Source organism: Littorina saxatilis, linkage group LG12, assembly GCF_037325665.1.
Source record: "Littorina saxatilis isolate snail1 linkage group LG12, US_GU_Lsax_2.0, whole genome shotgun sequence".
Taxonomy (NCBI): Eukaryota; Metazoa; Mollusca; class Gastropoda; order Littorinimorpha; family Littorinidae; genus Littorina; species Littorina saxatilis.
This window is the reverse complement of record NC_090256.1, coordinates 85,236,880-85,250,534: the sequence shown is the minus strand read 5'-3', so window position 1 is coordinate 85,250,534 and position 13,655 is coordinate 85,236,880. Positions and strand designations below refer to the sequence as shown.

General features: G+C 40.6%; 1 protein-coding gene across 3 annotated transcripts in view; it reads right to left on the bottom strand.

Moving 5' to 3' along the window:
• LOC138983022 (rac GTPase-activating protein 1-like) overlaps nucleotides 1–13,655 on the bottom strand; it is a 37,737-nt gene that overhangs the window by 21,019 nt on the left and 3,063 nt on the right. For all 3 annotated transcript variants that reach the window (XM_070356422.1, XM_070356424.1, XM_070356423.1), the window contains exons 3-13: nucleotides 12,659–12,800; nucleotides 11,969–12,029; nucleotides 10,517–10,653; nucleotides 9,908–10,094; nucleotides 8,586–8,739; nucleotides 7,677–7,782; nucleotides 6,999–7,098; nucleotides 4,901–4,946; nucleotides 3,033–3,130; nucleotides 2,495–2,548; nucleotides 2,157–2,221 (exon numbers count right to left, since the gene is read on the bottom strand). In XM_070356422.1, coding sequence (XP_070212523.1) covers nucleotides 2,157–2,221; nucleotides 2,495–2,548; nucleotides 3,033–3,130; nucleotides 4,901–4,946; nucleotides 6,999–7,098; nucleotides 7,677–7,782; nucleotides 8,586–8,739; nucleotides 9,908–10,094; nucleotides 10,517–10,653; nucleotides 11,969–12,029; nucleotides 12,659–12,800 — 1,150 coding nt within the window. The remainder of the gene's footprint in view (nucleotides 1–2,156; nucleotides 2,222–2,494; nucleotides 2,549–3,032; nucleotides 3,131–4,900; nucleotides 4,947–6,998; nucleotides 7,099–7,676; nucleotides 7,783–8,585; nucleotides 8,740–9,907; nucleotides 10,095–10,516; nucleotides 10,654–11,968; nucleotides 12,030–12,658; nucleotides 12,801–13,655) is intronic.

The following is a 13,655-nucleotide window of genomic DNA, read 5'->3' as shown; positions in this document are numbered from 1 at the left end:
GCGCTGTACAGTCCGAGGAAGGCCAAGTCCCTCAATGGTGCAAGATCCAAACTGTATCTGAGCAGGAAGAAACCACCACCTCTGAAGAGGCTACGACCAACAGATTGCAACCTGAGGCTGCATGCTCTCCGAGCACATCTGCAGATGATGTTGTGGAAGGCAGCAGACCAGAAAGATCCACCAGCCGAGGCTCATGATATCCGCTGCTTCGGATGGGATGTCGATGAATCTGGTGCTGTAACACCATCGCTGTCTAATGCGCCGATAGCACCGCAGCAGCTCTTAGATGTCGTGAGCTGTAGTTGCAGCGCCGAGGGGAAAGCGTGCAGCGAGAAGAAGTGCAGTTGCCACAGTGGGAGACTTACGTGCACTGAATACTGTTATTGCGAGGGAGGAGATGCCTGCTGCAGTCCTTACACGAAGCATGAGCCTGTAGTGGAGGAGGAGGACGAGGAGGAGGAAGAAGAGGAGGAGTGGGAGGAGGAGGAGGAAGAGGAGGAGTTTGTTGAAGACGACCAGTAAAACGAGAAAGAAGCTGACAATGAAGAAGGAGATATGGTTTCAAAGTTTAAATCGTTTGTTTGCTGTAACGCAAGAGCAGTAGATTTCTATTTCGGTCGTGGCGTGCCAGCTAAGCTGCTTTAGGACATGGACTTTCCCACCTGCAGCTTGATTGAGGTCCTGAAAGTTGCCTCTTTAACTGGATGCTAACATGTTCTTTCAGACAAAAGACAAACAATATGGCGTTTTCCTTATTTTTGTGTGACATTGATTTGAGCGTGAATGACGTTTACCTGCCATCTTGCATCTGGGTGATATCAGAACGGCTTCCCAGCCTTTGGAAACATGGTCAGCACTAAGATCATGAATCTAGCTGCTTTAGAAACCCAGATATGGCGAGAAATGTGTTTTTAGATATTTTGACGGCCATCTTGGCGGCCATCTTGGATTCTGTTGACAGGATTGACAAACCAACCTCAGAAATGAACTCGCTGACATCAAAAACCCCTATATTGAGGTATTACACGACTCTTTAGCCCATCTGGATCAAAAGTTATATATTGACCATCTTCAAGATGACCGTTGGGCGGCCATCTTGGATTCTGAGAATTTCCCAAAGTGCATCTTTAGGCAACCAAGCTAATTTGACTCTACATACCCTATAGATTACATTTCCGTCATAAAAGTTTACAGGAACAGACATTTCCAGGTACTCTTTTTGGCAAGTAGACTATACTGAGAACACAAGCACCGACAAAAACTAAAATAAAAACACTCAAGACTCATGCCGAAATATTGCAAACTTTCTCGTCGAACTCAACCCTTTTGGTCTTATTTAAACAAAATATATTTGTGATTTGAATTGAGTCAATACAACCAGAGAAACCAGGCTATGGGATGCCATCATGAATGCTTTTCCCCTGCTCTGATTTTATGTGCCTTTCCGTCTATCATGGCATGGAATGGTGAGTTCAGCTTTGAAATACTTCAGCTTGTGCCAGACATTACTTACACAAAGAAATAGACCACCATTTTTAATCTTAGACTTGTGATTACTAATCATTAGCGATTTTTATGTGCATCACATATGCGTCTCGATGAGGAAAAACAAAACAATGAATGTTCAATCACATCAGATTTGCATAAATTAAGCGTCAATGTGATTCAGGTACTCATCCACACGAACTACTGCACTCAGACCTGGGAACCCCTGTTTTGCACTTGGGAGTATTCTCAAACAAATTTGGTGTACTTTCAGAAAAATTGAGCGAACTCCACACAACATTTGAACATCCATGATTCAAACATGCCTCACACGCGCCCGTCAATCAAGTTTTATTTATTTATTTATTAAGGAGATTTCTATAGCGCATAACTAAAAGCACTACCAATACATAGGAATAGGAATTATTCTCGTTACGTTTTTTGTCCACTTACCGTACTGATCATATTCTGGACAATCATGCGTAAAAAATACGACAACATCGGATGGGTTCCCAGGTCTGTGCACTGCTCATTAAACTTAACAAAACACTTCTGTCAAACTCAATAAGGACAAAAATCTGTAGAATCCTTAGGAAAGACCTCTGCTGGATACAACTCGGGCAACAAGTTTAACAAGGTTTAGGGAAATGACAGAATCTACTGTGGCTTACCCTGGCACTCTGTAGAGTCCAACCTCAGAAAGTCCTCGCCTCTCAATTTCATTTGCACAATTCACCTGAAATGATGGAAATGCATGGTTAACTCTGTGCGGTTAACAACACACAAAGAATTGGCTAAGTACTTCTTTCAAGTTGTTATAATACACAAAACTGTAGTCAAGTGTAAAAGAACTAAGTAAACAGTAACGGCCCATCTTTCACCAGAATCCATTCGATAAACACAAGAAATGGTGTGTTTTTTACAGCATGCTCCAACTTCTATGATCAAAAGTAGACTCACTCCTTCTAAAAATCTTATTTCAGACTAGGATTATCAACAAAGAACTCACCACAAGCCGAGGAATCATAGGGCGCTCTGCTGGAGCAAAGTCTGCTAAGATGCCCTGAAAAAACAAGCATTGTTCAAATGACCACACAATTCTCAACTCTTACAATCAAGGAACACAAACAAGCTGCACAGAACAAATAGGTGTTATTTCCATTATCATACCAGTGACAAAGTAACACTGACCCAATGTACACAAGACAAGAATGTCAAAGTAGTTATAAGGTCAAACCAGTGATCCATCCACAAAGTCACAGACGAAGAGAAAGCCCCACTTTCACTCTGTCTCACTAATCCACAATAATTGTTAGAAACATATTCAACTTCTAAGCTTGCGAGTACAGGACTTTTGCATACTATTCAACTCTGACACATATTTTGTAGCAGTGAACATTATGTGACATAAACAATTTAACTGTGGCCATGGATACTTGCAACAAAACAATGAAACCGAGCAGGTCATAGTTCCGACAGTAACGACCGACGTACAAACATTGAAATCATACGCAAATGGTTACCCTCTGCCATGCAACAAGCCTTACCTCTGTCAGTCTGTTTGTGCCGGGAGTGCTGGGAGCAGAGGGGATGCAGGGCAGGGGGAGCTTCTCCTTGCATTCTGGGTGACAAGATGCTCGGCAATCTAGAAGAAAATTGAGAGTCAGGATTCAGTGAAAAAAGGCACACAAGTCACAAGATCACTTTTTCCTGTTTACAGAAGCAAAATAATCAATGTACACGGTTAAGAGAAATTGTAATTCAATCAAGTTGGCGTTTCAATGAAACAGATTCTGTGATTGGTCAGAATGCAAAACTCATTAAAAATGACTGATCATCAATTGTCGATGACCACTAGTTACAAAAGCCAATGATCACCTGCTGGTGAGGCGCATTGATACAACCTCAACTCGTCTCGGTTAGCTTTGAGGGTCATTTTTGACTCACATGCGAAGCAAAAGTGAGTCTATGTACTCACCCGAGTCGTCCGTCCGGAAAACTTTAACGTTGGATATTTCTTGGACACTATTAAGTCTATCAACACCTGATGTGGCCTGATGGTGTATGGTTACAAGATCTCAAAAAACATGTGCGGCAACTTGACCTCACTTCAAGTTCAAGGTCACAGGGGCCGTAATTGTTGTCTTAAAAACGACAATTTTTCACATTTTCGCATTTTTTTCTGAAGTTATCGAGAATGGCAACCTTAGCTATGTATGCTATACAGGGCAATGTAAGCCCTATCTTTGGACACCAGTTTGGTTGACCTTGCTTCAAGGTCAAGGTCGCAAGGGTCCTTTAAAGTTGGATTGTATACATATTTTGAAGTGACCGTGACCCTGAACTATGGAAGATAACTGTTTCAAACTTAAAAATTATGTGGGGCACATGTTATGCTTTCATCATGAGACACATTTGGTCACATATGATCAAGGTCAAGGTCACTTTGACCCTTATGAAATGTGACCAAAATAAGGTAGTGAACCACTAAAAGTGACCATATCTCATGGTAGAAAGAGCCAATAAGCACCATTGTACTTCCTATGTCTTGAATTAACAGCTTTGTGTTGCATGACCTTGGATGACCTTGGGTCAAGGTCACATGTATTTTGGTAGGAAAAATGTGTAAAGCAGTTCTTAGTGTATGATGTCATTGCTAGGTTTAGCTGAAGGTCAAGGTCATGTAAAGGTCAAGGTCAAGCATGTGAGTCGTATGGGCTTTGCCCTTCTTGTACAAGTAAGAAATGTACAGGGCCTATGAAATACCAAGAACATAAGTTATGCGAAGTGATGACGTTGAATACTTGACATAAGTTGATGCATGAATTCTTCCGGTCTACATCAGTCAATTCCAAAGTTCGCTTTTGGGATGAAAAGAAATTGTATAGAGTTTGCTGTCCTGAAACCCATCAAAAAAGAAGGGAAAATGTATGTGAAAAAAAAACCCAACCAAGAGCAGAGTGATAAGATAGGAATACGGAGACATACTTCTTGGGACTTGACCCTTGCAGGCAGGTGGACTGAAAGTAGTATGTGAACAGAACAGAACCAATTCTGGTCTGTTTACAACCGCATGAAAGCAGGAAAGATATCGTCGTCAGATTGAATTACAATAACATTGACATGGTTCCTCCGTCGCTTCAATTAGCCTTGGTCGAACGTCAATCCACGATGACGACCTCGAAGGTTGAAATGGAAGCATGTCAATGTGTAAATGTCACCCAGTGCTCATATATTGCAAGTAAAAAGGGATGACAGGTTTCCTATTGCAACTTTAACAAGGATAAGTATGTACTCTTCTGCACTTAACAACAAATTACCCCCATCCATCACCATGAACCCTCCTGAACTCATCAGAAAGAAACACAAGCACAGTATCAAGTGAGTCTTATCAAAGAACGTGAAAAATACTCACCTTTACACTTCATTGCCACCTTGCCAAACCGGATGTTCTTGCCACACTAGACAGAAAAGAAAACACTGAATAAATACCATCAGTAGGAACAGTCCTATATAGATAGCTACAGACTATAGTCACACACAAAAATATGAAAATCATCAAAAATCATTACCACTGGATCAAGTCCAACAAGAAGGGCAAAGCCCATACGACTCACATGCTTTACACATTTTTCCTACCAAAATACATGTGACCTTGACCCAAGGTCAAGGTCATCCAAGGTCATGCAACACAAAGCTGTTAATTCAAGACATAGGAAGTACAATGGTGCTTATTGGCTCTTTCTACCATGAGATATGGTCACTTTTAGTGGTTCACTACCTTATTTTGGTCACATTTTATAAGGGTCAAAGTGACCTTGACCTTGATCATATGTGACCAAATGTGTCTCATGATGAAAGCATAACATGTGCCCCACATAATTTTTAAGTTTGAAACAGTTATCTTCCATAGTTCAGGGTCAAGGTCACTTCAAAATATGTATACAATCCAACTTTGAAGAGCTCCTGTGACCTTGACCTTGAAGCAAGGTAAACCAAACTGGTATCAAAAGATGGGGCTTACTTTGCCCTATATATCATATATAGGTGAGGTATTCAATCTCAAAAACTTCAGAGAAAATGGGGAAAATGTGAAAAATAGCTGTTTTTTAGGCAACATTTATGGCCCCTGCGACCTTGACCTTGAAGCAAGGTCAAGATGCTATGTATGTTTTTTGGGGCCTTGTCATCATACACCATCTTGCCAAATTTGGTACTGATAGACTGAATAGTGTCCAAGAAATATCCAACGTTAAAGTTTTCCGGACGGACGGACGACTCGGGTGAGTACATAGACTCACTTTTGCTTCGCATGTGAGTCAAAAATGCATTGATAACTGCTTCTATGCAAACAATAAAATAATAAGAAAACTATTGACGACTAAGTGGAATGATTTCCTTTACAAAATTACAATTTCCTACTTTCTTGTTTATTTTGACTGCTTACAACAGATAGTTAGAACTTCTTAGTCCACAGTACAAGAATATTGAAAGGTTGTTCTCTGGAACTGGGTACCAAAATGTGACATGGGAGTCAAAAACTGAACTAACTTTAAATTCATCAACAATGTGTTCATGTGATCTTTCGGACACTGTGAGCATACAAATCTATAAATAAAGCTATTTTGTGATTTGGATTTTTTTTTTTTACCATTAGCAGCAACGAATGGTCAAAATAACTTTGTAACATGAGCGAGCAGATGAGAAACGAAACTTCAAACTGTCTGCTAGTGGTGACGTTACCACGCAACAGTTAAGCAGGTGCATAGATATCCTTCCCCAAGAATGCTGTGTAGTTAAGTACAAAAGAAGTTCGCTACAAAATCGTTTTGATTCAAATAACAGGACAAACAACGATCACTGCGTAACAGGTAAAAGGGGAAACCAAATACTCTGATAGTTCTTAATGGACAGATTGCAAAAACTGTGGATGTTGTTTGCTTTTTTCTTGCGTTCTACACGCGTGTTACGAAGTGTGCTAAAGTAGTGACAGCCAAAATTAGTCGTGCGTTTGTGATGAGTGGGTCTGTGTTGTGCAAATGAAGTTCGGGCTGCTGTGAAACGACACATTGCGAAGTTGACCATACAACTATGGTTAATATTTCAGATTGTGATCTTTTGCAAACAGTGCCCATTCTAATGAAAATGCATGTATTTATGATATGTTATAAACTGTTCATTGGCCGTTTCGTGTTTCTTTCATTCCGTATGACCTAGTTATTGCTTCATCCAAAAGCATGTCACAAATTACCCGCCATTTTGACCTCTCGATTTGACGTATTCGCCCAAATTGCAAATACACATAACTGTATTTTTTTTTTATAGTAAAAATAGTGTTAAATAGCTTTAACATCATCAAGTAACAATCAGACTCGCATAAAGAAGCGAAGTAACAAACAAAACTGTCAAACTTATCATTTCAATCCAATGACCCTCTGTGGTACCGAACTCTAGAGAACAACCCTAAAGTGTTGTTCGCACACGGACAAAAGCATCCCCCAAAGAATACTTACTGGTACACAAACTGTTGGCTTGATAACAGTGCGTGAGATGAAGACATGTACTCTGTTCAAACCTCGTCCGGCAGAGCTGGCTTTTCTCAGCCCTGGGGATCTGAGACAGATATATGACACTCATTAGAGCTAAAACAATGATTTACTAAATGTGTACAATCTTCCTCCGGTCTGACCAAGGTATTCAAGAAGCAAACTACTCATCTTCTTTGTTCATGGGTTGAAACTCCCACGTTCACCCATGTTTTCGCACAAGTAGGGTTTTACATGAATGACCGTTTTTACCCAGCCATACGCCGCTTGAGGAGGAAGCACGCTGGGTATTTTCATGTTTCTATAACCCAGAGAACTTTGACCTGGATTACAGGATTTATTTTGTGCGCACTTGGCCTTGTGAATATGAATGTAACAGTAAAACCCTCTGGTGAAAAATACATTGTGCATGTAGAGAACCGCACTACTTTGTCCCTCTCCCTTTTCTCCCTTTTTCTCTTGTTGTGTTTTGCTTTCAGAGAAATCCGCAAAGATTTGGGTCACACAAAGCGGGATAAGGTACTAACAGGTCTGCACATAAGTTGACCTGGGAGATTGGAAAATCCCCCCCCCCCCCCCTCTCCCGTCAGGCAAGTCTTATTCACTTGGCCACTGCGCCAGAGAAACAAACAAATAAAGACTCACTCTGGTGTCTTCTTCAGGATTCCTTTCTTCAAATTCTTGGCTTTTGATCTGTTGTTGTTGAGGTTACCTTGGGTGACCCACACTTCATCATCACTGTCAGCTCCCTCTGTTTAAGGTTAACATAAAGATGATTACAAAACCAACAAAAATGCTCCCTTGAAGTTGATACATCAAACTTCTGTGATAAAGTAAGCCCTACAAATTTTTTTGTTTGTTTGTTTGCTTAACGCCCAGCCGACCACGAAGGGCCATATCAGGGCGGTGCTGCTTTGACATATAACGTGCGCCACACACAAGACAGAAGTCGCAGCACAGGCTTCATGTCTCACCCAGTCACATTATTCTGACACCGGACCAACCAGTCCTAGCACTAACCCCATAATGCCAGACGCCAGGCGGAGCAGCCACTAGATTGCCAATTTTAAAGTCTTAGGCATGACCCGGCCGGGGTTCGAACCCACGACCTCCCGATCACGGGGCGGGCGCCTTACCACTAGGCCAACCGTGCCGGTCCAGCCCTACAAATAAGCAATATATAAAACATAAAACCAAAACAGGGACGGATCATGGACAAAATGCCAGGATAACAGCTAAATTCCCAGATCTGATTGGACGAAGGAAAGCATCTACTGAGGTTAAGAGCTAAGCATGTGTCTTATACCCACGCAGCATTACACTACCAGCACTGATCCCACCCAGAGATACAGAAACATACTTCAAGTTCAGAAATTCCTTATTGGGGGATTGTGAAGGAGGATCCCTTATGCACAGACATCGTACACCCCCACTGATTATAATAAACTGTAAGAATAACTTAAGCCTTCAATTTTGCATGAAATCCTGAAAGTTACTGTAGTGTAAAAAATAAAACTTCAAGAAAATACGCAACATGAACATGCCAAGACTTACCGCCAGAAGGGTTGCCATACTTGTCGAGGGCAGGCTCACTGAAGCTCTTGTTGAGCTTCTGCTTGGGGACAGTGACCTCGGTACATGCGGTCACTGGCTTACCAAGGTGGTCCACAGTAATGGTGGTGGTGGTGATGATGGAATTGTCCAGATCCTGGTCAGCACAGCAGGGGTCAGTTACACAGGTCATTCGTAGGAAAACATTCTGTACTATTCTGGCCTCCCAACCCTTCCCTCTTCAGACACTGTTAGTGTTAATGTGCATGTATTTCCACACACAACTAAAACATGTGCACATATATTTTTCTTCGTGGTCATACAGTATACACCCACAAACAGTTAAAAGCCATTAATAATAATAATAATAATAATGCATAATATTTATATAGCGCATGTATCCAGGTTTACGCGCTATATAAGTAATCGTTATTATTATTATTATTATCCAGGGTTTAACCCTGCTCAAAGCGCTGTACAATCAAAATACTACGGCAACATAACATTATTTAACGTGCAATCAATGAATAAAACATTATCACAAACATAAAACATTATCACAAACACACGCACGGGCACACACACGCACTACATAAAACAAATTGCACAATCATACATTATCACAAACATACGCACTCACGCGCACATCAAAGCGTCATAAAGCGCGCGCAAAACACATACGTGAAAAACTATGTACAGAACATGGGACAAAAGTGACCACCAGGAACGGACCAGGCTTGAAAATGTATTTCAGGGTAAATGTTTGCGGAAAAGGTGTGCTTTTAGTTTTGATTTGAACTGAGATAGGGAAGAACAACTGCGAAGGTCAGCGGGCAGTAAATTCCAAACAGAAGGGGCCTGATAATTAAAGGATTTCTTTCCGTACGTTTCGAGTTTAAATTTTGGTACATGTACTTTGAGAGCTGGACCTGAGCGAGCGAGAGGGCTCGTAGATGCTCAGTACTGATGATAGGTATGGGGGAAGAGTGTTCTCAAAGTGCCTAAAAGAGAGACATGCAATTTTGTACTCCACCCTGGCATCAACGGGAAGCCAATGGAGCGTTTTGAGGAGAGGTGTGGAGCGATGTGATTTGCGCTTGGAGGCAGCTGAGGAGGGTTGAGGTGCTTGTGAATCATGTGACCGACGTAAAACTGTTAGCTCAGTGAAATTCCAATAAAACGTCCGTCGCACTGATGATAAAACTGTAAGAATATGACACTGGAAATTGTCGTACTTTCTTTTCAACCAGCGTATTTATCGTATTCTTGGAAACTTGGCGTACAAAATACGGCGAAATCGTATGAGTAAACAGATCTGTAAATACCTCTCTGCTTCGCTTTGGAGGAGTGTCGCCATGGTGATCATCAAAGTCATCAAGGGGTGGAGCTGAGGGTCGCTTCCATTTACGCCCACTGCGCAAGCGAGATGCATCAAGGTCATCCTCTGTCTTGTCATAGCTGATATCATTGTCAGACAGCATGGACGCGGAAGACTCATTGATAGTGTTCAACCTATAAACAAAAATGATGAAGCTGTAGATATGCTAACTTTACGAGACAGTTCAAAGTCTGTATCAAGTGTTGAATTTGCTATCAACCAAGTCAGTGTGGACTGGGTACCAAGTCAGTAAGTTGTGCTGCATTTGCATTTGAAGGCTTGATTGGAAAGATATTTAAGAACAGACTTAAACAACAGGTGATAAACAACATCGTCTGTCACAAAGTATGTGTAGACATAAATTTGGTGATATGCTACCAAACTCTCAAAACAGCTAAACATGAATACAAGTTAGTGTACGCCACAATAGACACAAAAAACAAGCAAGATTTTACAAACAAAACCCAAAAATACTGCTACTTTACTCATGCACCGCGTTTGAGCTGAAATAAGACACAGAAACAGAGACAAAAATAATATTCAGAAGTTAGCTTACTTTCCAGTAGGCGATTTATCGGCTGTGCGCACATAGCTGTTGTAGAGTGTGTGCAGACGTTCCCGGTCCACCTCGTGCAGCTGACTCTTGCTGTTCTTGTCCATCAGTAGTTCCCGGATCACATCCAGCTGCCGCTCCTGGGTAACAAATCACACAAAAGTTAATGCAACTTAAACAGACAAGCAAAAATCCTTGCGAGGCCAAAAGTGTAGCAATTTATAGGTGTTTTTTGTTGTTGTAATTTTCAGCTTAGCAAAAGGTGTTAAAGGCTGACATAGTCCTATTTAATTAGTTTGATTACTTCCAGGGCTTTTCCCATCGTTGCGGGGATGTATAAATTACTAGATGATTACCCGCTTCGCCGGGTACCGGCTTTGCCGGAAAAAAGTAGAGCCGAATACCCGGCTTTGCCGGGTGAGTGGCGCACCGTACGCGATTGACGCCACACGAAGGAAGGGAGATAAACGCGCAAAACACTGGAGAAGATAAGGAAGAGTTACTGGGAATGGATGTACAGAAAAGCCATAAAAACCAAAATCGGTTCAGCGCTGCGCGCTGAGAGCACGTGTTGAAAATTTTCATCGACCAGATTGTGTCCGGGGTCTACCTGAATATGCCCACCAAATTTGAAGCAGATCCATCGAGAACTTTGGCCGTGCATAGCGAACAGACAGACAGACACACACAAGCCGTTTATAGATATAGATAGAAGCTTCCTGCAAAGTTTTAGGTTTGAAGTCCTTACCAATTACGAGAAATAATTAATTCTTTATTGCATTGTTTAGCAACAGTTCTCCAGGACTTGGGCTATTTTTAGACCGTTGATGTCAATTCGTGACGTTTCGCAAACCAAAGATGGCGTTTGAGACTGTTCTGTTTACATTCGACACTATCAACACCACTTTGCAATACTGAAATAATTTTGTCTGTGTTCGAAAGCTACAGCCAATCGTTATTATATCCCCTTAGGTACAGTTTTATAACATTATTGGCACATGTAAACAATATGAATTAATTAATGAATGCTACGAGTATTGCAGCCTTTAAAGTGTAGCATTTTCTAAAATGTATTACCACATCCACGCCATCTTGCGCAAGAATATATATATTTTTTTAAATACATTTTTGTGAGAATGCAGGAACAAAAAATGCCCATGGCATTACAGAGTAGTTGCAGCGCCACTTTACAACATAGACAATGTTATATGACTCATTTTGTGACTATTACATGGAATGGGAAGCAGACATGAGTACCATGTGGGAACTGTTGTAAGCTTGTGATTATTACTATAAGTAATACAAAGAATGTATACAAAATTAAGAAGAAAACAAGGGCATAAATCAAGCTTCAACTCCAAGATGCCACATGCATTCACTGACACTCAATCTACTGTATAATCATGTGGAATATGTCTTTCAAGAGAACCATCTGCTACATTACTTAGTACATACCAGACTACTTCGCTCTTGTTCCACCTCGTTTCTCCTCGTCAACTCATACTGCACCTGGTTCCTGAACAGAAACAAAGATAAGTTGTGTGTACACATATCAAGAGGAAAAATCTACAAATCAAACAGAAATATTTATTATGATGAAAGCTTTGTGTGACAATTCTTACTGATTGCAACACAAAGAATGAATTTGTGATGCCAACAGTGATCATGATGGCGCTAGTATTTTTTCAAACCGGTACGCAAACTTTTATGCTGCAAAAACTCCAGAAACAAACGGTAGGCTGGGCATTGGAATCAGTAAGAGTCCAACTCAGATTACTGGTTATGTTGTTTTACCAGCGAAAAAAACCAGGTAGTTCAAATACCAACCGGTATGTTATACCGGCAGCCATTTTTGTTCCGGTATTTTCTCATTTCAACCGGTAAAATACCAATACTGTGCCAACACTAGACAGAATTAATATCATTAGTATAATAGTAGTCTGTACATTCAGGAAAGACTCAACATCCCTCTACTTGCATGTACTGTTGCTAGTTTATTTTTCACAAATCCTGACACAATGTCTGTGCTGTTATCTCCATCTGCCCTCAAACTCAAAGGTACAGAACAAATATTTGATGAAAATGTACAATTTCTTAAACAAATTCAGCAAAACTGCCATAATGATGCAAAAGTAAAATGTATACCTGGCATGTTTGACTTGCGTTTCAAGCGTTGATTTCTCAGACTGAAGACGTTTAATCTTATCTTCATTACTGTCAGTCTTCTGTTCGGCTGACAACCATTTCCGGCGATTGTCTTCTTGATTCAAGACAAAGGATCTGAATTCTGCACAAGACAGAGGAAATGAAAATCAGTTACAAATACAAGATTCATAAAAATGTTACCATGCGAAATCATAGCTACACACTCAAACACAAACTGACAAAGGGATTCTCAGTACTAACCTAAATACTGAAGGCAATCCATTTGCACAGTGGAGCCACTAACAGGATGTTGCTAGTGCTACAAACTTTGGTGAATCAAAGTTAAAAAAAACAAAGGAATACTGTACTCACCGATACAAGACAAGACGGTACAAAATTTCGCTTATGGAAGCTTCATCAGGAAAAACAAGAACACAAAAGACAACAAAAAGCAGACGCAACACGGAACGAACAAGGTTTGAAAGAAAATGGAGGGGATCGGTGAGTACAGTATTCCTTTGTTTTTTAACTTTGTTCATGTTACCACAGTCACTTCGTTGTTCAGATTTTGGTGAATCAGACAAATGTCCTGACCTCATCAAAGACAGCTAGCAAGTCTTCTCTCTCTCCTCTTTTCTTAATTTGGGTGTTAGTGTACCTGCTCCTTATTTGTTGCTTTTTTTTTAAAATTGATTTACAATTACAAACCTAGGCAAAGTAGTCAGCAAAATAATGTTGGAGTACTTTGCAATTCAACATTTTGAGAATTTCAGACTAAGTTTGTCTGCTTACATTTTTAATATAATCGAACTCTTTATAACCACATCCCTGCATGTAGCTTCAAAACTGCAAAATTCTGTAACGTACGAACCACCATTGCCGTTCATGAGCCGGTCCCACACCAAACAAATCAAGAAGTAGAAAGTAGAATCAAAATGCATAAAATGCACAGAAACTGAGAAAGGATTAAACATTGTGGAAAAAAGAAGCCATGACA